Source organism: Ambystoma mexicanum, chromosome 8 (genome assembly GCF_040938575.1).
Source record: "Ambystoma mexicanum isolate Mex_15411 chromosome 8, UKY_AmexF1_1, whole genome shotgun sequence".
Classification (NCBI taxonomy): Eukaryota; Metazoa; Chordata; class Amphibia; order Caudata; family Ambystomatidae; genus Ambystoma; species Ambystoma mexicanum.
This window is the reverse complement of record NC_090929.1, coordinates 983001428-983026948: the sequence shown is the minus strand read 5'-3', so window position 1 is coordinate 983026948 and position 25521 is coordinate 983001428. Positions and strand designations below refer to the sequence as shown.

The 25521-nt window shown below is 46.7% G+C and overlaps 1 protein-coding gene across 2 annotated transcripts in view; it reads right to left on the bottom strand.

The window, feature by feature from the left end:
* Positions 1–25521, bottom strand: part of PPCS (phosphopantothenoylcysteine synthetase) — a 151482-nt gene that overhangs the window by 64196 nt on the left and 61765 nt on the right. For both annotated transcript variants that reach the window (XM_069610890.1, XM_069610891.1), the window contains exon 2: positions 11923–12026. In XM_069610890.1, coding sequence (XP_069466991.1) covers positions 11923–12026 — 104 coding nt within the window. The remainder of the gene's footprint in view (positions 1–11922; positions 12027–25521) is intronic.

Sequence of the window (25521 nt, the reverse complement as noted above, 5' to 3'; positions counted from 1 at the left end):
GTTCCGACTACTGATATGCAGTTCGAGGAGGTTAAGAAGGGTCTGCAAGCCGTGACTAATTTACATGTGTAGGCCGTGGAGGATGCTGTCGCATTAACTGGTTTAGTTAGGGTTAGTGCAGCATCTAAGTAAATACCCAGGGTTTTCATGTCCATGGATACCTTGATGGTGTTACCGTCGATGTTAAAAGAGTTAAATTTGGCGTCTGCTTCTTTCCATGCTACAGGCTGGTCTGCGCGGTATTGTCGGCATTACCTTGAGCCAATCTCATAGATGTATTGTACGTCTTATCCCCATGTATGCAGATAATACCTTATGTATCGGCAGTTCCGCATGGGAATGAGACTCCTTGTCCCCTAAAAGAGGGGGGGGAGGGGCGCTTCCAGTGAGGTCACGCTTTCCCAAACCTCTAGGGAGGTTTTGGCTAAGCGGGCTCACCTCCCTAGCCTCAAAGGGGTATGGATCTCCCCGGGGGAGAAAGGACGCATTCCCTCGATTCGTCACAGTAGCTATTCGAGCATGTAGGGAACCATGTGGGAGGAACGGGGCGAGGGGCTGAATCTTTGATAGCCTGTTTCCTTAAGAAGCTTGCCCTTTCCCGACACAGGGTAAGATCTGTGACCTCTGCCTGGGAGCTGCAATCCTTACTTAGGGCTCTTCAAGGCCCCCTCTTTGAATCTCTGACTTCACTGGATCTGAAATGTCTGTCCTACTAGGCTGTTTTTTTAGTAGCCATCATCGCAGCCCTTCATATAATGGAATGGGTTGCTCTGCTCAGATTCCCCCTCACCCCCCTTTCTGGTGGTGTCTCATACGGCCACTTTCTTACGCTGTGACCCCTCCTTTATGCTGTTACCCCTCCTTTAGGCTGAAGATGGTAGAATCTTTTCACTTATCCCAGGAAATTGTTATCTCCTCCCTGCTGAAGGATCATCATGTATCAGAGGCAGCAGAACTGGCTGGACTGGATGGGGGAAAGGTTCTCCTAATGGATCTAGCAATGGCAGTGGAAGTCAGGAAATCCGAAAGCTCCATTGTGCCCTTAGGTGCCTCTGGAAGAGGTAAGAAGGCCTCCCGGTAACGATTAGCTACAGGCAGCAGGTATCTTGGATCAGTCCACTAGGGGGTTGGCAGTCTATTGGGCAGAGGCAAGGGGGCGCTCTATCATTGACATCTGTGAAGCAGCCCTCTAATCCTTACCACTTACGTTCATAAGACATAACAGGCTCCTCCTGCTAGAAGTTCAAAGGTTTGGCTGGTTGGTGCACTAGGTTGTCTCTGGCTAAAGTGCACAATTTTCAAAAAATCTCCCTGGTAATTTCTTAATGCATGCAGAGCAGCTGCAGAGTTTTTTTTTTTGTATACTTGAACTGGGACAAGGAAGAGGGACGTGGAGTTAATCCCTGGGATACTTACCAGTAATCTTTACTGCACCTAGACCTAGTCTCCCACGTTACAGTACTTTTACCTAACTACCCCTTCCTGGGGACCGGCACTGTGGGTATTCACAAATTCAGGAAGAGCTAAGGTTGGTCCTTCACTTCACTGGGGGAATGTGGAGCTTCAGCTGTGGTTTGGATTGGTGTGGGATGTTGGTAATGTCAGAGCCCTTTAAGATTAAGCACTGGAACGAGGAGGATGGATGTGGAGAAACCCTTAAATGTTCCTCTTTTTTACATTAGATGATGGACTTCAGACTGTGGTGGTAGGCCTTTCGTTGCGATCTGTACTGTTGGTGACATCAACAATACCCTTTCAGCTCTCTAGATGGCATATTCAGCCTGCCATCCTAGTGGGTAGCATTCGTTCTGTTGCTCGCATTTAAGAAACTGGTGGGATGGACCACTACCCATGTTGGACAGAGGCTGCTAACTATAGGGATAACCCAGATAGTAGGACACTTACTAAAAGTAATGAAGATTACCGTTAAGTAATCCATGCACCACTGATCACTAAATGTTCAGAAATAAGTGACAATAAAATGTAGGGCTGTATGTGGGTGTCATCATGGAGATTGAACACCAGTGTAGTCAAGGGACTACAGTCAGTGGGGCATTTAGGCTTTCGGCTGCCCTAAATCCAAATAAGTGAGCGCGCCCCCTTATCTTTACTCAACCTTTGCCAGCCTCTGCTCCTTCGCCAGATTTCATCCCTTCGGACAATAACTCTGTCTGCATTGTCTGAACTACACCCCATCACCCTTTACTTGTCCTCAACTTTATCTCCATAATTTTAGAAGGACGTTTTTAAGGTTTCGGGGATTATAAAGTTATTGCTTCCTCTCTATTCATTCAAGCATCTATGTTAGTTGAAAGAGTGTTTTCAGATCTCTGCTCCCCAAGATTTGAAGAAGGCAGTGTGTTCTACAGTTGAGAGCACTAGAGGGTACTTGTTACGGCCATTCGTCTACTTTCGGTTAGGTCAGAAAATCTTTTAGAGGAAGTGATAAGAACAAACGGTCTGCCAGCTGGACACAAGTAAGAGAAGGTTGTAATGAGGTATTTTGGTTTCAATGCTAATATCTGGTTTCTCTCAAAAATTGCCTGCTCTCACACGGAGAAGCACCTAGACTGGTCTGTAGAAGTAATGCAGCATAACTAAACGTCTACATCTGGTCTTGTCAAACTGTAAAGTTTACGTATGAAATATATGCAAGTGGTTCAGGCGCATTTTATACAAATGTTGAATACAAATAACTAATAATAAGAGTTGGTTGTACTATACAATACATAGGAACATTTTGAAATTGGGTATAGATATAAATATCCTGCTGTCAATTGTAGTACTGTTTCACAGTAAAAGTCCTAACATGAATTTAAAATATAATTAATGTAAAGATCACTTATAAACATCATAGTTTTTTTTTTTTTAACTTCTTTTTATTGTTTACAACATAACGGAAAAGAACAAACCAAAAAAGAACGCATTCCCCATTTCCCTTTTTTCCCTCCTCCCCCCTCCCTCTCCCAAAGGCTGCCGCAGTATGTTCGTAGTCCATCGCCTCCTCGGGCTTGGCTCTAACAGTTGTCGCGTTTATAGCGGAAGGACCGGTCTCTCAGCAGCCTCCTTCCTTTCACTGGGAGTGTCCCTGCTCTCGTCTATGCGTGTGTATGCTGGCCTTTCCAAGTAGGGTTTCCACTGTTCAGCGTCTGCGCAGGCTACGGCCAGGCCTCTTTCCACCCAGTTCTTTCCTATCTCTGAATCATATGGTGCCCTCTGGCGTGGGCGGGCCAGTTTCCTCATTTCCTGAGTCGCCCTGGTCGCTCGTGTTATCCCCGTTTCTGTTACCTAGCAGGTCTCGTACCAGAGAGTTCCATGCCAATAGTCTGGCTCCACTGTTACTCTCCCCCCTTTGAGTGGCTCTCGCCCAGACTGCCGTCTCTGCTATTGTCCATTTTTGTAGGTCGGCCCACCAGCCCTCCTTCGAGGGGCCTTCGCTCCTGTTCCATGCCATCGCTATGCGGCGCTTTGCCAGTATTATCATTAGGTCTTTCATTTTTGCCACATGTGACATCTGCCGGTGCCCCCTTGGGAACAGGCCCAACAAGTATGATGCCGGCGATCCCGCTGGCATGTGTATGTCAGCTGTCAGCGCCTTCTCCTTCACCATGTTCCAGAAGTCTGTTATCTGCGGGCACGACCAGAACATGTGCACCATGTCGGCTTGTTCGACTCCGCAACGCGGGCAGCACCGGGCCTGTCCATCTCCCATCCTCGACATTCTCTTGGGAGTCAGGTATGCTCTATGCACTATGTAGAGTTGCAGCTGCCTGAACCTGGCGTTCCTGGAGACCCTTTTCGTGTACCAGAGGACTTTGTTCCATTCCTCTTCTTCAAAGGGTTGTTGAAGTTCCTCTTCCCATTTCATACGTACTCTTAGTGTCTTTTTGTTGGTGGTTCCCAGCAACTGCTCATAGAGTCTGGATACGGTGTGCCCCCCTTCGGAAATATCATACCATGCGTCCAGTGCTCCTTCGGTGTCCTCGGGCTCTGGCATGGTGTTCCACCTTTTCTTTATTGCGCATATTAGGCTATTATGTAGGATGAATTGGCCCTTGTGCATGTCCTGTTCATCTACCAGTGTTTGGAATTCGACCCATTGTCCTTCTCGCCACAGATCCCCTATTTGGGCTACTCCTTTGTCTTCCCATTGTGTTCTGTACGTGGCCAAACTGGCCACTCGGATGTCCACTAGCCCTGCTAGTGGAATATGTCTTGAGCAAGGGTCTCGTATGCCTTGTGACTTCCAAGCTCTTTTCCATAGTGTTTGGCCTAGCTGAACTATGTTGGGAAGGTCTTTGGCTTGGGTGGCCTTTATCCATAAAAGTTCTCTCAGGTGGTATCTCCGGAGTGTTGGCCCAAAAAGTATTGCGTCTATGGAGATTTCTTCCCCTAGCCATCGCACCACAAATTGGAGTTGTGCTGCCAAGTAGTAATGCTCATAATCTGGGAGTTTTATGCCCCCCCACTCGTAGCTCCTTTGTAGTGTGTTTAGTGCCACCCTGTTTCTCCCCTCTCCCCACAGGAAGGTTCTCACCATGGTGTGTAGGTGTTTAAAGAAGGACCTCGGTATGTTATATGGGATGTTTGTAAAGTAATATAAAAGTCGGGGCAGGACCGTCATCTTTAGCAGTGCCGCTCGGCCTATCATGCCCAACGGTAAGGTCTGCCAAAATTTCATGGCGTTTTCGATTTTGTTCAAGGCTGCTAGTGTATTACCTGCATGTGTTTCCGTGGTGTCGTGGTAAATGTCTACTCCCAGGTATTTAAAGGTGTTCGGGGTCCATGCGATACCTAGGTGCGGCAATTGGTCTGTCGGTATTGCGCGTAGGCCAGCTAAGGGAAATAGTGAGGATTTTTCTCTGTTGACCACTATTCCGGACAACCTACCGAACGCGCTCAGCGCTTCCAGCAAGTCCTGCAGGTGAGCGCGTGGGTTCTGTATGTAGAGGAGTATATCGTCTGCGTATATGGATATCTGATGTGTTTCCCCATGTATCTCTATGCCCGTGTCCTTGTAATCCGTTCTTAGGAATACTGCGAACGGCTCCAGGGCCAGAATATATAACATTGGAGACAGGGGGCATCCCTGTTTTGTGCCTCGCTCTATGCCCCATTCCTTAGAAACTTGTCTACCTGTCTTGACCCTCGCTCTCGGATCCTTGTATAATAGTTCAATCCATCGTATGAACCCTTGACCAATCCCGTAGTGGGCGAGCGTTCCCAGGAGCCAGTCCCATCCCACCGTTTCGAATGCTTTGATTGCATCCAGTGAAGCCACAGCCCTCTCCCCTCCCTCTTGGTTTGTCCTTTCTATGACATAATGGAGTCTGCGTAGATTCCAGGACGTGTTTCGTTCCGGTACATACCCGGTCTGATCTGTGTGGATCAGGGTGGGTAGCACTTTTTTGAGGCGGTTAGCCAATGTCGCCGTCAGGATCTTGGAGTCCTGGTTTATTAGGGAGATCGGTCTGTAGGAGCCGCATTCGAGGGGTGGCTTTCCTGGTTTAAGGATGGGGACTATTATCGATTCTGACATGCTTCTCGGGAGTCTTCCTTTCTCATATGCTTCCTCTAATGTTTCCAGCAGTCTCGGGGCTATGTCGTTTTTGTATTGTTAATAAAATTCGCATGGCAACCCGTCTGGCCCCGGAGATTTCCCTGTCGGTAACCGGGTAATCACTTCTGTTAGTTCCTCTACAGTGAGAGGGGCTTCTAACATTTGGGCCTGTTCCTCCGTCAATTGTGGGAGGCTGATTTCCGCGAGGGCGTCCTCCAGGTCCCCCTCCTCCGCTTCCTGGACCCTGGAGTATAAGTCCTCGTAAAATTGCGAGAACACCTCATTTATACCATCCTGGGATCTTATCACCTCTCCCTGTCTATTTTGGATTGCGTTGATCGGTTCCCGCTTAGTATCCTGTTTGGTTAGCCAGGCCAGGAGTCTGCTGGGCTTGTCCCCTTCGGCGTGTAATTTCTGTATATATTTCCCATAGTCAAGGCGCCCTAGTCTTTCCCAGGTCTCTACACACTGTTGTCGCAGGGTGGTGAGGTTCCCCTGTTCCGCTCCCCTCTCCCCCGCTTGCTCCTCAGCTCTCTCGATTTCCCTCTCCAGCTCGCCTAGTTGCGTTAGGGTTTCTCGCCTAAGGCCTCCCATCTTCCCCATCGCCTCACCTCTGACCACCACCTTGAAGGCCTCCCATACCGTGCCCGTGCTTTCCACACTACCCGCGTTATGCTGAAAGTAATCTTCTATTACGTTTTGAATGTATTCTTGGAAACCTCCATCTAGTAACGCTTCTGCCCTTAATCTCCACGTGGGTATAGGGGCTCTCCTGTGTGTGTGCTCCCATGTGATTCTCAGGAGGGCGTGGTCAGATAGGGTTCGCGCATGTATATGTGCTTCAGTAAATTCCCCCAGTGTCTCCTTGCCCGTGAAAAGGTAGTCTATCCGTGTGAATGTCCCATGTGGGGCACTGTAATGCGTGTATCCCCTCTCTTCCCCATGTACCTTCCTCCAGATGTCTTCGAGCTCGAGTTGGTCTAACATCTGTCGTAGTGCTCTCGCTGGTGGCGCCGCTCTCTTGTGCTTATTGTCCGACCTGTCTAGCCGGGGGTCTAGTGTGCAATTGTGGTCGCCCGCCCAGATCATCGTAGCATTCCTGTACGGGGCTAGCCGGGGCGGGAGTGTCCTGAAGAAGGCCGTCGCGTCATGATTGGGGGCATAGGTATTCACCAGGCATATCTCCCGGTTTTCCAGCATCCCATGGACCATCAGGACCCTGCCTTCCGCGTCTTTTTCTTGGTTGATGAGCTGGAATGGGATTCCGGGAGCGACCCAGGTCATTACTCCCCTTGCGTAATTGGAGTATGTTGCGCTATACATCTGACCACCCCATTTTTTCTCTATCTTGGCTTGTTTTGCGGCCGTCAGGTGTGTCTCCTGCAGCATTGCAATGTGGGTCCTTGTTTTGTTCAACCAGGTATATATCCTCAATCTCTTGACATATGCGTTCATCCCTCTAACGTTCCACGTGACAATCCTCAGGTCGTCTCGGTCCTTATGGAGACTCGCTCTAGAGGCCTTTTTTTTCCCATGGGCCTGCTCAGTGTTCCATTCCCTCGATTTACCCTTGCCAGGAATTTGTACCCCTTCTTCTGCCTGTTGGAATTTAAATAGTCTGTTCGTCGGCCCTCTCGGGTCGTTTCCCCTACTGTTCGCTGTATTCCGTTGTTGACAGTCTCGTTTCGTGCTTTCCGCCAGCTCTCTGCTTGTGGGTGCTGTTCCCTGTGTTTGTCTTCCATAATGATTCTTTGTGTATGACAACTGTTATTTCTCCTTCTGCTTTCCTCTTTTTCCTGCGGGCTTAGCCTTAACTCTCCAACTGCTATAACTGTTAACCAAAAGAACCTCAACAAACGCCCAGCCTCCCTCCCCCTGCTCGGGCCCCACCGCTCTCCAGGTGCCGTCTTCCTCTCCTTGGGCCTGCCTGTCGCAGCGTAGTGTCTCAAAACTGACACTATAAACATTGTCATAACTGGGGTTCCACTGTGGGTCTTGGCGGTTCCGCTTCCCTGAGTTTCTCGCTCCTCCTGCAATTCTCTTTACTGTAGGCTTTTCACCTTGGAGGCTGTCGGTCACCCTATTCCGGTATTTCACGGCAGGGTGTCTCTACTGCTCTGTTGCTGTGGCGTTGGGTATGCACATCGCGCTTGGTTTCACTCTCTGTTTCGCCGGGGGGAGTTTCTGTTTTGCTCGCCTCCCTCTGCCAGCTGCGGAATCCCTTGTTGGTCCATCCACTCCTGGGCGTCAGCCGTTGTCTCGAAGATCTGTGTCTTTCCGTTATGCAGTATTTTAAGTTTGGCTGGGTACAGCAGCATGAATTTCACCCCTGCCGCTCGAAGGCGCCCTTTGGTCTGCCAGAACTGGGCTCTCTGTCTTTGCACAAGGACCGTATAGTCTGGATACACCGTTATCTTGGCCCCATTTCTTGTTATGCTCCCTCCTTCTCTCGAGAAAGTCAGGATTTTCTCCCTGTCCTTAAAGTTCATGATCTTTGCAATCATTGGTCTCGGTGGTGCTCCTGGGCGCGGTTTTCTGGTTAGCGCCCGATGCGCTCTCTCCACTACAAAGCCCTGGGACAGGGTCCCGGCTCCTACTTCTTGGATCAGGAGGTTCTCTATGTAATTCGTGGGGTCTCTTCCTTCCTCCCCCTCCGGCAGCCCTACTATGCGTACGTTGTTACGTCGGGCCCTGCTTTCTGCGTCTTCCGCTCTGCGTTCTAGTATATTGATTCTCTCTATTGCTTCTGACATTTGTGTACGCGAGGTGGATACTTCCGCTGAATTGCTGTGCACTTGTTGCTCTACTGTTGTCATCCTCTCCGCCAGGTTCCTCGTGTCTTGTCTGAGGAGACCCACATCCACCATTACTGCATCTAGCTTGCCTTCTATTGACGTCTTTAGCGCCTCTATGGCTTCCAATATGCTGCTTTCCACTTGCCTGATCTCTCCTTGCGTGACATATGGCTCTGGCGTGTCTTTCTCTTCCGCCTCAGGCTGCTGGTCATCACTCTTGCAGGCAAATGTCTCCATGACAGTCTGTCTCCCTCTGCCGCTCTTTGGCTTGTCTGGCATGTTGATACCTGCTCGTCTTGGCCTGTAGTGGAGTCCTACTTGCCCGGGCTCTGCTTTGCGGTCTTTGCCCTCACTTACACACTTCCGTGCGTTGGCCTCTAATGAGCTTCTTCCTTCTGTCTCTCTGTATTTGCCCTTCCACCGTGTCTCTCTGCTGTATTGTCTTCTCGCACACCCGTGGGTGCTTGCGGTCTATCTTACCGTGGGGCGGTTCTTCCCCTGGTCACTGCCCCTGTCCTGGCGTTATAGCGGGCGGCCAGTCTTACCAGCTGAATTTGTAGCTCGTGCTTCTATTGAGGAGCCGCCTCGGGGGTTATTTTGCTCTCTTACTTATTGTCCTGAGGCGGCCGGCTGGGCCGGGGTCTGCTTCTGTGTGTGTCCCCTTTGGTTCACTTCCCTGTCGTTATGTCAGCGGCCGCCTCTTGGCTCTGCGCCGTCCCGGTGCGGCCTCAGCTCTCCTCGCAGGCTCCGCTTAGTCCTCGGTCCGGGTTCGGGCTTTGGCGTCCCGGTCGCTGCTGTGCCTCTTTCTCCTACCGGGTCTCCGTTACAGATGCTCGCCTCCGCGTCGGCAGGGGAGGGCTCTTCTTCGGTCCGACCTGTGGGCCGCTTCTAATTTCTCGCTGCAGTTCCCCGCAGTTGGTACTTCGCGCCTACTTGTCTCTACGCCGTCCCAGTTCGGCCGCAGCTCCCCTCGCAGGCTCCGCTCGGTCCTCGGTCCGGGTCTGGGTCCGGGCTTTGACGTCCCGGTCACTGCCGCACCCCTTTCTTCCGCCGGGTCTCCGTTACAGTCGCTCACCTCCACGCCGGCAGGGGAGGGCTCTTCTTCGATCTGATCTGTGGGCCGCCTCCCGTTTCTCGCGGCGACTCTGCCCGCTCCAGTTCCACGCAGCGCGGCTGCTTGCAGTGCCGTCGCGGGCTCCTTCCTCCGCGTCGCTCGGGAAGTATTCCGGTTCTGCCGGAGCTGTGTGTTGGTCGGCTGCCTCCCCCGTCGCCTCCGGTCTCTCCCTTCACCTCCGGTCCTTCTTCGCGTCCTCCTTCGTGTCTCAGGACGCGGGTCGTGGTCTCAGTGTTGCGTGCCCGCCATTTTGTTGGTGTCGCCACGCATCTATCCCTCTCCGTTTTCGCTCGTTCCGGCTTCCGATTTTTCTCGGGTCTTCTCCCGTATGCGCCCTGAGCCTTCCGATGCCTTTCCCTGGCGTTCGTTCGGTCTTCCGACGTGTATTTCTGCCTTTTTTCAGGATCATTAGCCGGATCGAGTGGGAGCCTCTCAGAGTTCGCTCACGCTTGCATGGCCGCCAAGCCACGCCCCTATAAACATCATAGTTATGCATTGTGCAACATACTTTGCAGTTGGTTCTCCTGGTAGTTTACACTGAGCGTGCAGCAGAATGTCATCAAAGACACATGATGAACCCAGCAGGGATGTCATTTGCCTGCTTAGCACTGAGCAGCTTTTGTAAAGATGGCTGAATGGACATATCTTTACTGGACACCTTCTTTACAGCTGGGAAACTGTACCTTTGGCACGCAGTTTTTGTTCCACCGTTTTATGGCTTTGGGCATCCTTTCACAGGTTTTTTGATGCACTTGTGCATTTAGATTTACTCTGCGCCATTTTAACTTTTCTATGATCCATTTCATGGTTGCAGCTTTTGGGCTGCCACAGACCTCTGAAATGTGGAGCTAGGGAGAGAAATTAGTACCTGCTTCTGAACATCCTTTTAGTGCCACCTGTGGGAAGTGGGAACTCTGTGCAAGCATAGGCATGCGTTTAATATCTCCACCGGCTCCCAGTGACTGCAAGGATCAAATTCAAAACCCTCTGCATCATCCACAAGGCTGTCTGGGGCCTGGGACCTCTCTACATCCAGCTTTCCACCGCTAAATACAGCGTAGCCAGAACCCTTTGGTCCTCTACCTCCAGCTCTCTGCAGGTCAAAAGTTTCTCCAAGCAGAGAATTGCGGGTAGATCCCTCTCCTCAGCTGGTGCCTGCTACTGGAACAGCCTCCCTCTCCCAATCGGACTTTAGCCAGATCTTCCGTAAACTTCAAAACCTTCCTTTTCTCTTCGGCCTTCGATCTCCCCCTCCCTTGCTAAGCTCTCCACCCGTCACTGTGACTGGTGCCTGGTCCCATCTGAGTCATACAGGGACCAGATCACCCCCCTACCAGTCTCTCCCAGCATCCTTCGCCAGCACTTGCCTTTGGGCTACCTTTCTCGGACTATCCCTACCCAGTTCGCCTGCCCACTGCACTTTTGCCACCCCTCTTTCACCTGGAACTGGCCGCCTGGCCTGTACAACACTTTCCCACCTCTCCCCCCTGCCACGTACATTCCCCCCACTATTGCACTTCTCCCTTTACCCCCACCCCCTTGCACTCATCTCCTTAGCACTTGCTCAGTAGATTGTCACAAGGCCAATAGAACAGTCCTTGTTCTTGTTTGAGGTTTTTCTTATGATATTCCATGCTCCCCCCTGCCCCCTTCTTGTCTTGTGGCGCCTGAAAATACTTTTGTATAGACTCCATAGAAATGTCCAATAAATAAATAAATACAATGATCCATCATTTATAAGCGTTACTTTTCTGAAGGGAAAACCCTCCTTTTTGTAACGGTTTAAAAAATACATGCTGTGCATTTGAATATAAAAGTGATTGCTTATTACAGTGTATGTGTGTATTGTTTAGCATTAACTCCAAACATAATGTGAAGTGGCACCAATAAAACCAATGAGGTTTTGCTTATTAAAAGAACATTGTGGGAAGAGAAGACTAACCAAAGAGCTTTATATCTGTTTTATGTCTATGAGAGTTGGATGACCGAATCACTAAATACCTAAAGCACGCTGGGTTTGGCACGCATTTCCTTTTTTTTTTTTAACATTTTTTGTAATACAAAGGTCACCCCATCAATAAAGCTTAATATCAAACATAAATATGTTTGGCCAGGAAAGACTTTAACTGTCAGTGGAATGACTGCTAACAGCTCAAAATCCCTTGGGCAGTGTTGTGGATCAGCCAGACTTGGAAAAACATAATGAACTTTATATTTAAAAATGAAAACCAGTGCATTGAAAATAAACTGGAATAAAATGCGGCTCCTCTGGCAAACTGCCCCCTTAGGCCTGGGCCTAGTTGTAAATACATCTATAACTGCAGTAAGTCTATTCGGAAAATGGAAAACATACATATACAATTTCTAGCTGCAGAAATTCTATAATAATTTCGACGTGTGACTTTCAGTTGTTCACATCAACTGTTTATCACACATTTAACTGGTGAGATTACCTGCAATGGCCCACTGGACGACTCAATTTTATGCTCTGGCATCTCCGAAGCAGGAATATAAAAATCAGAGACTGCTGCCGCCAGGTAAAACATGGCACTAGATCCTGTATTACAAAGACAAATTAAGGTATTTGAACATTAGAGTTTTGTTTTAAATAGACACACTATGTTCGATATAGAACTTTGGCTTCTACAGTGTCAATAGACCAGTATGGGCAATTTGGATACAGATTGGAGACATAAGTTTAAAAATTGAGCAACACAAGATGTTGGAATCAAAATAAACTTTGTACACATTTTCGGAAAGAAAGATCAAATATACACTCGTCCCTTTCGTGTGATGCTTTTCAATCATTATGTTCTCAATCCAATGATTCCATGTCTAAAATGCTCGTGCTTTGGATTTCAAAGAACAAAAAGGCCTGGCAAAAGTGACGAGGCGCTTAAAGAGAAGAGCCCACATTCGCACCTTAGAACCACCATCTCTGGGAGGGCTACCATGTTGGCACCTCTATCTGAACCGTGGACGTGCCTCGTATACCTATTCATTAAACATTACAACACATGAAAAACGTCAGCACTTTAACGAGAACTAATGTTTACACCATCTCTCTTGGCACTGTGCATCCGGCCACGCTCTGTCCTCCGGGCCCAGGTACCTGCTCACCCTGCCACCCTCCCGCACTGCCCCCAGGCCACCCCTTGCACTGGGGTCTGTATCTGTACCCATACAGCCTCCCACCCTTTTTCTTCCTGCACTTATCAGACCTACCCTTTCTGCTGCCTTAAACCTAGCACTTGCAAATTGCTGGCTGCACTACTACAGTTGGTTGCCTTTATTATTTATTTATTATTGATCTGTTTCTCCTCTGCTTCGCACTTTCCACTTCTCGTACCTTCCATGCACTTTTCCCCTCCCCCGCCCACTTGCGCGTTCTCAATGTCACTGGACCCAGTAAGATGCTGTTTTGTTCTCCCCTGTTCCCCTCCCTTGCCTTGTTGCTCTGAAACACTTGAGTGCGAGCGCGATAGAAATAAAATATCAATAACTGCTGTATTATTTACCCCTAGAACCCTGGCCATACTTCCCCTGCCACCCTCGTCCTCCTAAACCCCCACTGACCATGTTGGTGTGCCCGGAAGTGGAATTGAGTAACCTTGCATGTATCTTTGATGTGTTAAACCACCAACGACGTTACAACATTTTAAAATAAACCTTAGGTAAAATGTTCATTTATTTATTTGGCGTTTTGTAATAAGATACAACATGTGGTGTCTTCTAATAAGTTACAAGCCTAAAAGCAATCCAGACAAAAAGGAGGGGGAACTATCATAGAAGGACCTCGCTCAAAGCAAGCCGGACTTTCCATTCACGAAAACACAACTGAAACGTGGATTACAGTTAGTGATCGGTCTGACGGAATACGAACCTCACAAGTAAACTAAAATCGTATCATGTATTATCTCAAAACAAATTACAAACTCCAAATACATTCATTTTCAAACGTAAATAACTACTTACCAGGAATGTTCATTAGTCTTCGTGCTACCCTTCCTCACCATAGTAAACACTTATAAAGACAATTCAATTTCCGACAGAACCCTTACCGCATTTTTTAAATCACATTTCCATCACAGCCCTGGGTATATAGAACCTGAAATGTCCCATAATCCTTGTGTCTATAGATAACTACACAATGCCATCACCACGTGCGCCTCTGAGGCTGTACTTTTTTAAAAAAAAAAATGTACTGATTAATGTGTATTTAACATTTGCAATATAGAAAACAACGTTCAAATTACAACAGATAATAACAAGTGTGGACAGAACATTTCATACAGCGTAATCACTTATAGAATGTAAATGAAGAGTGAGAAGATGTGTGTGTCAATGGATGGCTATCAGACTGGCTATTTTTCTAGTCTTAGGAGGCCTCCCTCCAGACATATGCTGCAGCCCATTCATTGCCACCAAAGATGCAGTATAGATTGTACTCCAAAATTGGTCTGTATGGAGTTGGTCTAAATTGGAGACCAATTTTAGATATGCACTTCGATGAAGGACCCACAGGGCTGGGCACTTCAGTAGTAAATGTCTACTGTTCTCAGCCGCTTGGCATATTCCCACAGGTGGCATATTCTACAGTCTGTGGGAATGCCAGCCCATGCACCATGATACTTGATGAGAAAGGTTATTGATGATAACCCAAATAGAGTATTCAAATTATGACTGGAAGAATATCCTGTCTGGTTTGAATGGGGTGGAGAAAATTCAATGAATTCTAAATGAATAGACACTTTTTGTATGGCCTCATGGAACTGTCGAGCGCACACGTTTTTGGAATCTGACTTTGCCTGTTACATTACTCTGTGATTTGTCTGCAGGAAACCTGCATAACATCTGTGCTCATATTGATGGTTAGACTGTATGTATAGTTGAAGCACTTCAAGGTCCTCAGAGCCACCCAAAAGGGGCCTTCTTTGTGCCATTAAGAGCGGAATTGGTTATAAATTGGCAAGGGTAGATACACGGAGAGATGATATCCAACTGGTTAAATTGACTGGACCTAATGAAAAATTTGACAAAGTTTTGTGCTGCTATGTGTTTAATGTTTACGTTAACCCAAAGTAGGGAGAGATTGAAACTTTTCTAAATGGCATTTCTACTCTTGTATCAGATACCATGGAAGACACAAATACTGAGGTAGTCATGGTGGTTGATTTTAATAGTGAGTGTCTGGACCCACATTGGTACCGGGAATAAAATGGAGCTAAGACAACTTGTGGAGCAAAGATGAGAGGGACAAAAATATGAGTGGAGATGAATAGTTGGGATTTGATCTTGGTAATTGGTAACATGACAGAAAATAGGACCCGCAAATTACCTGGGGAAAGGACGCTCGAGGTCTACTTTGGACTATGCTTTCCTGTCTAAAGCTCTTTATTGGAAATGGAACAACCTAAAAGTGACAGCTAGGAGCTCAAGTGACCATCAGATATTAGTGTTAAGTTTGGGATTAAAGCTAAAAGCTCAAGAATCTCTGGGCTCTTTGCTGGAGGTGGATGTTAACAAAATAAATCATGCCTTGTTTTGGAAGCTAGCACGGTCTCTTCAGTTTAATGAGTGTATCTTCTATATGGGACCTATAGAGGATGATGAGTTACTAAATCCCTTAACCTATGATAAAGCAGTACAAAGGGCCCTGGGGAGTTTATTTATACCCAAAGTTGTGGGAAAAAGCGGGTTGACTAGGTGGCAGAGGCATAAAACAGAACTATGATAATGCTCGTTCAGTAAAAAAGCGATATTTTAAAAGACAGTTTAGGAAGGCTTCACATGATGAAGTAAATGTTAAGGCCCTGAAAAAACAATACAACAACTGGGTTAAGGATTATCGGTTCTTGTTGTATATTGTCGATGCTGAAGCAATACTCTCCTCTATTGTGCATAAATATAATTCGTCTTTTTGGAGGCTGATTAAGGAACCGGTAGACCAAAGTGCTCTTCAATGCCATCTAATTGATTCTGAAGGCTGGGAAGATCATTTTTCATCCTTGTACAATGAAATCATGGGAAAGGAAGGAGTCCCTATGTATTAAACTCCATGGATAAAAGCGGTGGAGGTATACTTATGGGAGATTAAGGAACTCATTTTAAAAAAGCAAGGCCTTGAATGCTCCAGGCCCGGACGGCTCAGCAAATATGACGCTAAGGTCTAACTCGAATCTTTGGGCTGTGATTTTACTTGTCCTATTTCAGGAAATCCGGAGGACAAATAGCTTTCCACCTTTGTGGGGGAAGGCAAATTTTGTAGTTTTGTACAAGAAGGGAGACAGGTCGAGTTCATTCAATTATAGACCTGTCTCCCTTCTTCGAGTAAGATTTTTGGGGCTATTGTTTTGTAGCGGTGGCGTGTTTGACCCGGTGAGAACGGTAGCTTAGAAAAATTTCATTCTGGCTTCCGTCCGGGATTGAGCACTACTCAACTGTTTCGTGATTCATTTATTACAGATTCAGGCAAAACAACCAAAAAGGTGCTGTACTGTGCATTCCTCGACATCTCCCAGGCTTACAAGGTAAATCGGGCTCGTCTTTGGGCTAAGCTGGGTGACAGGGGATGGCCCCCTGGCTTGGTGATACGGACGACTCAAAGGTTAGGGTATGCCTGGATCAAAAGGGGAACTTTACTAGGTGGATACAGAGCTGCTGTGGTTTACGCCAAGGAAGCGTTTGGCGACATTCTTATTTAATCAATATATTAACGACTTTGGGAAAATCTTTAAAGAGAAACTTTGCACCTAAATTAGGAAACCTGGCAATTAACTATTTAGCATACGCAGAGAATATAGTTTTGTTTGAATTGACCCCTATTGGCCTTTAAAGGGCCTTGCCAGCTACCAAAGCGCATTTTACGTCAATAGACTTACAACTAAACGCAAATAAGTCAAACGTTTTCATGATTAACTATGGTGAAAAAAGGAAACTAAATAATTATAACTGGTCTATAGCACAGAAGCTCTTGGAAGTTGTCCAGACATGTAAATATTTGGGTGTAGAGCTCAGTGCAGAAAAAAACAAATGCAATCAGCCCAAACATAAAACAATGCAAGAATGAATGTGTGTGAGAGCGCAGCTTTTGATAGGAAATTTTGCAGGTTTTCAGCAGCCCCAATGGTTAAATTTGACCATAAAAAAAATGAAAAAAAAAAATCAGTTCTGAGACTACTCTATAGGGCTATATACGGCTTATTGGCGAATGAATGGCGAAGAGTTGAATCAGTGATATAGAAAAGGTTGCTTCTCCCAAAGGGTATACCCATGCCAGTAATTAGGCACGAGATGGGATTGGTCTCGGTTTATTTTTCTTATATACTCTATGTAGGCTCGTGCGGATTGGAAGAGGATGCAACTTTTGAGATCACTTTTACAATCGCCTGAAAATTGTGTCCTGGCTGAGTTACAAGATGTTATGTTGGACAAGTCATGTAATGTTTTAACAGAATGGTTACAGGTGTTCATAAAGCTTTTGAGTGATTACAATCTGGACCGCCAGAAGCTTTTGCCACCTTTGTATAACAGCAAGAAAATTGTTTTTGAAACAGATTGGATTAAGAACAGAGTGCAGGTAATGGAATACCAATTGTTCCAACAGTTACAATATGAAATAAGAGCGTATAACCAACTGTGTCCATACCTTAATTTGCGCCCTTCTATAAAGTATATGATGGAAATGATACGTTTTAAATTAATAGAATGTATTTGTATTTATTTTGTTTATATAGCACTTTACTCCAAAACGCTGAACATTTAAACAACTTGATACATAAAACATAACAGTAGAAGCAAATTACAGTTATGAATCAGTCCAACAAAACAGTAAGAAGAGCAATTAAACTGGAGGGAAGAGGGAGAGCAGTGCAGTAGAATTGAGAGGGAGAGGGAAGGGTGAGCAGGAGAAGGGGGAGGGAAACAGAAGGGGAAAAGGGGTTATGAGTGGGGTGGAGGGAGAGGGGAGGGAGATGATCAAGGGGATAGATGAAAGAACGAGGGGGAGCAAAAAGGGGGAAGGGTTCCATGGCGGGGAATGGAGAAGGAGAGATTTAAGGGATGTGCGGAATAAGGAGAAGGAAGGAATAGAGCGGATTGAGAGAGGTAAGGAGTTCCAGTGCAGGGGGGCAAGGAGCTGGAAGGAGCGTAAGCGGGAGGGGCCACAAGGGGATGGAGGAACAGTGAGAAGGAAGTGGTCAGCAGAACGAAGGGAGCCGGGAGAGAGAGTAGAAAGAGGAGGGAGGAGAGATAAGGGGGAGCAAGACCATGGAGCGATTTAAAGACTAAGCAGAGGAAATGAAACTTAAGTTGGGAGTGAAAAGGGAGCCAGCCAAGGGAGGAAAGTGAAGCAGAGATGGAGTCACGGGAGGTGAGGAGACGGAGGGTACGGACGGCAGAATGGTAGATAGATTTGAGGGGGGGAGATGGGAAATAGGTAGTCCAAAGAGTAAGGAGGAGCAGTAGAAGAGGCGAGAGAAGATAAGGGAGGAGATTAAAAGTTTAGTAGCATGGAAAGTGAGAGAGGGGCACAAGAGGTGAGAGAGATATGGTGGGAAAAAGAGAGAGAGGAGTCAAAGTGAATTCCTAAGTTGCGACCGTGGGCAGAGATAGGGAGATTAGTAGGAGGAAAGTGAATGAAAAGTGGAGGAGATGGAGGGTGAAGAGAATTGGAGGGGAAGAATACGACTTCAGTCTTGTTAGTGTTGAGAGAAAGAAAGCGGGAAGACATCCAGTTTTTTATGGCGGTAAGACAGGAAAAGAGTTTAAGGTGGAGGTCGGGAGAGAAGGAAGAGAAGGAAAGGAAGAGCTGAGTATCGTCAGCATAGAAATGGTGGGAAATGCCGAACGAGGAGATAACAGGGGCAAGGAGGGAGGTGTAGAGTGAGAAAAGGAAAGGGCCAAGCACCGAGCCAATGTATTACCCAGTAGGGAAGTCTTGGGTGCTAGACAGGGAATCCCAGGTTCTATGCCCCTTTGCAGATAATGCTCTTGCTGTGTAGAATCGCTTTGCCATCTTTTGGCAGAATGTATTGGCTTGACTGAGTTTCGTTTTAATTGTTTTGATCTTTTTGTTCTGAATGAAGGCGAGTTTAATACTGATCGGTTTTGGGCAAAGCTCTTAAATCGCTGTGATCCCTCTGTGGAAAATAAAATGCTTTTTATCGTGATTTTAACACTGTAATCTGGTTAACTAGAATTGTGAATGAATGTAATGAAATCATTTGAATTGTAATGTAGTGAATTTCTATTTTATGGTTGTTGGTTTTCTTTTTCGTAAAGGTAATTTTGTTTTACCATATACAAATAAATAAAATGAATATGATACTCGTTGGTGGGGAGTATGTTAAAACGCATGTGCATAATGAATCGTCTAATAAAGGAAGAGCATGGCTTTAAGAGGTATTGTAGAGGACTTCCAACAGGAAAGCCAGATTTAGCATATTCAGCATACCATTTTTTCTTTTGCAAGCTGTGCAACTTTGCCCAGCGGGCCCAAACCCGGTTTTTACATTGACGAAGATTTGTTGGACAATAATCATCTGGAGAAGGAGGCCAATAGCCTTTAAGTGCACCTGTGTCATTTCCTCCAGGTCAGCATACAGCAGGTTTTGTGGACTTGCCAGTGTCCGAAGCTATCAGATTTAAAACAGAGGAGTTTCCAAGCCATGTTCATTTAAGCTTGTTTGCAAGGTTGCTATGGCAGAGCAGCCAGAACGCCCTGAGTGAAGTTACGCCTAGCTTGCATTTAAGCGCCTCCACCGGCACCGCCCGTGGTACCCCCAAGATGGAACTCAGTTTCCCCTCCAATCTGTCATGCCACTTAAAATGCCTACAACTAGGGCTTTGATGCAGTATAGCACTGCAGGAATGGCACTGGCTTTATATATTCTGAGGAGGCTCTGAACGCTATAGCTGCACTTCCTTAGTATAAACTGGTGAATTGGTAACCACTTACTGAGGACTTTGTGCGTAACATACATTTCATAGAAGGGTAGGCCGGGCAGGGAAGCAATCGGGTCCCCCAAATAAATGTAGGTCCCCACAACTTCAAACACCTCCTTCCCAATCCACCAACTAAAACTATGTTTGCTTCTTCCTTGCACGCCCATGAAAATGATTTTAGTTTTCTTATAATTTATAAGCAAGTAGTTGGGCGCATAAGTATGTTATGTATCCAGCGAATGCTGAAGACTAATGGGCTTGTAGTCCAACAGGATCGTATTATCAGCATAAGCCAACCAGAGTATGTGCTCACACGCAATACGAGGTATGAAATTGTGGCAAGCATGTTATCCCTGGTCCATATTGGATACATATAAATTAATATGCACCTCATGCAGACAGCAAACTTTTGCTGCTAACTTGTTCATACACATCTCTCCTTGTTATTACAGACCGGAGTCGGTTTTCATTCTCACCTGTAACAGCAGCAGAGGAGGAGCATATAAACTCGCCCCCTCAGCGGAGTGAGCAGAGTGTTCCGTGTTTATGGTGAGGTGGTGAGCCCTCAGCTGCTGCATCTCCGGCCCTGCCCCTCCACCTCTTGCTGTTATGATGAAAGAAACAGGGAGAAAGGAGCAGTCGGATGACAGAGCTCCTGGGGAGGAGGCCTCAGCTGAATCAGACAGATGCAGTTGTCAATTATGCCTTACTGGCGGCTGTGGATGTTCCCAATGCAGGCCAGGATGGTCCATCCCAAGGTACGATGATTGACACAATTATATTGATTCCACCTACTCCCACCTTACAGTCCACCCATGGATGCATCCCAGCCGGTCGCTGAAATGGCAGCGGTGAAGGCCGTTGGCTGCAAGCCCCCGAATTTACCGGAGCCAACTGCTAAACTTGATTATTCAAGATGAACCGGATGGCTCAATGTGTGTCATGAGCCCTCCATCAGATGCTGAGCCTCGGTGCCCTGAGCCCAGCTGTATCTCAGACAGCGGCTAAAATGGGGCATCCCTGGCCGATGCTAGCTTAGCTCCAGTCATTGTGCCAGCTACAGGACGCTTCAACCTTCACGAGGGTAAAGCCATAAACACCCAAACTCGAACTCAGAGTAATAAGTCCCTAAATCGGTCCTCTGTAGTCTCAGTATCGAATGAGTGCGTTGTAGGGGCTCCTTTAGACTCACATACGTGTCCTGATACGATACGTCGGCTCATGAAAACGGCCTCACTTGCTAACCTTCCCAATACATCGCAGAAATCACATAGGGCTCTACAAGCCCATGCTCCATTCGCAGAGCCAAATGCTTTATCTCGCCTGAAATGAAAATGGAGGGCGCCTCAGGTTCTAAAAAAACAACCAGCAGTCCATAACACCATCAGGTTTGGGAGTAGCATCCCTAAACAGAGCGACCTTACGAGTACACCAAATACGTCCTCTAAACAGATGATGGGAGCTACTGGAGTTCCTCTCGTACTGATGGAACTAGAATGGACAGATGCTGAGCTTCTTGAAAGCATAGGCGATGACCATATTCGCCTGCAAATCTCAACATCAACTTCTTTGCCACAGACGAAACTGGTGCCTCTCAATGGTTGGCTTTGAGAGGCTAAAAAGACACCAACTCCGCCAAAGAAGCGAGCAAGACACCCCTCAACCCCTAGACAGGATCCCTTACAACGACAATAACAGCTTCAGGACCAACTTCATCAGAGAACCTTCATACTCGCACCCTCTAAAGCTTTGCCCGATCACACCTCATTTCCCAAATGCTCTTAAAGGGAGGCTCTGGGTCGGGGGAAATTGAGGCTCAAGTGGGACATGATGCACAGGGAGCCTATTCCCTGGAGAGATCGTTACTGGACCCAGCAGCTGCGGGGGTTGGGGGGGGGAACTAGTATACAGGGCCCCCAACTAGGTGGAACTCCGGCAGTCACTGTAACGGAGGAATGCTCAGGGGCTCTCTCGGTGCCTAAAGTTGACCCAATGTCACCCCTAAAATGAACAGTTCCTGTGGACAATGACAAGCCCCATGAGTCCAGGAGATCATCTCATCATGGTGCCTCCAATCAGGCAAAACCTTCCAAGCAAGACCCTTTTGCCCAGATGTCAGTTGTCACAATAGCTAGGGCCCCCTTCATGAAGCTGTACGAAGTAATTCATGAGACCTTATCAGATCATACTACACTTTTGGCTATGCTTCATAGTAAGCTGATATTTCTGGAGGGTTTCATAAGGGCTAAAGAGGACACCCGACAAATAGGGGCCTCCACATATACAGCTGAGGATTTGTGCAATATTCCCCAAACTGTGGGGCCCCCACTGCCCACTAGCCCAGACATCTGTAAGGCTTCGAGGAATCTTTCATTGCATTCGGGGCCTGATGCCTAGCCTCAATCTGAGGGCCCGACTACATGTACAGAGGCCAGGGAAGGGGGATCAGTCCCATGTCGGCCTGCCGCTCGATCGATTCCAGTCATGACCCTTTTAAAAAATCCAAAGAGGCATAACCAGGCTGAAGGGGACTGACTGGTTATAGATATTCAGTCTAAAACTACCGACGAACAGTTATCCCCTGTTTGCTAAATCAATGAAAAGCATCTCCTCAACTCATGGGGTGTTTGAACCTGCGACAACGGAGAATCAGCTCTACAGAAAGTCTTTGAAAAAGTCCTCTCAGCAGGGAATATCCTTCTCTCTGCTGAAAAACACCAAAGACCTTGGGCCGATGGGCAACATTCAGTCCGATAAGCCTTCTACGGTCAAAACTCTACACTTCTACGGTTAACACTCTACAAACACGTCAACAGCAGGAGCAGCCTATTATGGATCTTTTGGACCTCTCAGTGTACTCAGTGGAAAGTAACAAAGCCGACATCTTGTCTGAGAAGTGGAAGACATCTCTAAGGCCATCATCAAGTGACGGAAATCAAAGGTCCATACAGTGCGACTGCTCCAAATTCGCGGGTGCCAAGGAGAGGCATTTAAGCTCCCAAGAATACTCACCCTTTTTCACTCTTTCTGAAAAGAGGGAAAGACTCCTCTCCAAATTTAATAGAACATCACCCAATTCTCAAGGTTCTTCAAAACATCAGCAACCCGGAAGACCCAATGTAATCAACAATTAAATGACGTCTGCCCTTAAACGAGCCAATCATAAACCACTGGAAGAGAAAACAACGGGACAATTGACAAAGGCTCAAGCTCGTACAAGATAGGGCAACTGAGTCTATAAATCTAAATCCAAAAGACATACACACTAAAGACTATTGGTCTCCTAAAAGAACTTATGGAGACGCAAATTCTAGCAAATATCGCTCAAGGGCAGTTAATCAAACATTCACACAAAGAAAGATCATTAAAAATGCATTTGACTGTAGAGAGTGATCGACAAGGACAATGGCTTCATCTTAAATCTTAAATCGAAAGGCTGTGGTTGGTCTATGCCACCTGATCCTGAGTCTAAAACATCTTTCGACAGAGGACTTAGTCAGAATTGTATTCAGGCATGAGCACAGAACTGACCTCATACATATGCACCTGAAATCAGTGAAAACTAAAAATCTCCTTCTGTCTGCATCCCATAAACTTCAATCAATGGGATTTGATATTACAGAACTGACCGAAAGGACCTCTTCAATGGGACGCCACAAGACAACATCACACAAAAATGGGTCTTCAAAGCGAGCCCAAGCCTGGTCTCATGAAATAAAAGTCTAGAGTGGCAGACTCTGGTAATGGAAGACAGGGTGTTATACGTACATCTGAGAAGAACACGGAAGGCTTCAGGACGGGCGTCAGATGTCCACAAAGGCCCTATACTAAAATAACCCTGACAATTAATAAGGAAGAAATTTGTCATCAATCGATATCTGCAAAGGGTAATCCGGTGCCTAATAAATCCCCATCTGTGGCGGATCCCTGGGCATGGCCTCTAGGAGCTTTAGCCATAAAGAAAAGGAACTGGCTAAGCTTAGGTGGATGAAGGACCCCGAAACAACACACCCTGGTCTTTTGGAATAAAAGAGGATTTAGCCATTTGACCGAGAGGGATTGTTTACCTTGGGCGAGACTTGATATTGTGTGCCTACAGGAGACCTGACTGTGTAGGGAGCCTATCTTGGATGGTTTCACAGCTCTGGTTAACCCTGCTATTAGAGGACTATTTGGGAGACCATAGGGCAGGCCTTTTGACACTTAACGTTTGGGCCAGCTTTGAGATCAATGAGACTTGTAATCTGACCCCCTATATCCAACACACAGTACTAAAGGAAGAGACACTGCCTGCGATTAATGGAGCCCGCATAACAAACCATCTTATCAATTCTCAACATTTATTGGAATGATGCAGACGTTGATCCTGTTGTGTTGGATAAAGTCGCTGACGCGATAGATGTGGGTCTGTCTTTCGATGATCCGTCCATCATTATTTGTGAGGACTTTAATATGCCCTCTTATGCCTCAATTGGCAGCTCCAAGGTAAGACCACCCACAACGGATACGAACAGGAAAACCAGGCTCTGGCACCACTTTGTGAAAAGCAGGGACTTTCATATGGCTAACGGCCACTTTGAACCTGACAAAGTCTGCCACCCCATGTGGAAAAGGGACACCCAGGAATCTATCCATGACTAGATCTTTGTTTCAAGAGACTTGGAGTCATTGATATCAAGTTTGGAGGTCATAGTGTCGGATAAAAGCGATCATAACTGGCTAAAGTTATCTTTGAGTGCTTCATCTGTAGCCTGCCACTCGCTGATTGGCTTACAGGTCCTGGCTGCGACCCAGGGCAATCGGCTCCATTTGGACGCAAAGTTGACCAGCTGGCGACAAACCCAACTAATACGTTCAAACTATCCAGGGAAGTTAACTCACCCATGATGGTAGACTACACACAGCTGCTGATAAGCTTCAAAGCAAAAAATGCTGTCCACAACAAAAGCACCAACACAACTTCGATTCCGCTTTAGTCTCAAGAAGGAAAGAAATAAGGAAAGCTATTCGTGCTTTAAGATTTGCCTCAACAAGGGATCAGACATCAGAATCAAACTGAATTAAATCCAACTATAGATCATGGTGTAAAATGCACAAAGCAGATCTGTTGCAAAACAATGCAGAATGTATCCAGATAGCAATGAAGGACAAATAGTCAGCCCCGCTGTGGTCCCTTTTAAAATCTCACTGGGACATTCAACGCCATCAACAAGCCAGTGGAGTATAAGAAGCTACTTGGGCCAAATACTATTCTAAGAGGAAATCCTACGGACAAAGCAGATTCCGAAATATTGGAAGAGGGCCAATATAATTCCTATCTTTAAAAATTGAGGGAGGGCTGAACCATCCAACTACAGGCCCATATCCCTCTTAGACGCAATGGGGGAAGTTATACGCTTCGCTACTACAGAAAAGATTGATTAAATGGCTGAAGTGATCCAGTTTAAAGGATCCATTCCAAGCAGGATTCATAAAGGGCCCAGGAACGATCCCCCCAGAAATGATCATCGTGCTGTTAAAAGCTAAAGCCCTGAATACCAACATCAAACTACACCTGGCTTTTGTGGATTTCGCAAAAGCTTTTGATAGCATCAGTAGAGAAGAATTATGGGCCAAACTAAGAGCGAAAAACTGCCCGGAAGATCTTCTTGAGCAAATCAAGGGCCTTCATACCGAAACCTTTGTCAGAATACGCCTTTCGACAGCCGGCGAGCTGAGTGAAGACATCCCTACATTCAGAGGGGTCAAGCATGGCTGTGCACTGGCCCTAGCTTTATACAACGTCTATACCTCAGATCTGGACATGAACAAGGCAAAGATTTGATGATTCCCTCCCAAATTGGGCAACACGATCATCACCCACCTGTTTTATGCTGATGACCTTGTCTTGTTAGACTGCACTGAAATAGGCATACAGCAGCAGTTAATGGGCCTGCATCAATATGCTGTGGCCAATCATTTACAGATCAACATCGCAAAGACAAAAATTCTAACTCTCAAAAAAGGCAAGCTTGGCAAAAAAGCAAAAATAATTATTCAGATGGTATCTTGATAAGGAAGAGGTGTCAAAGGTTCAGTCCCTCAGATATCTGGGCATAACTATCTCC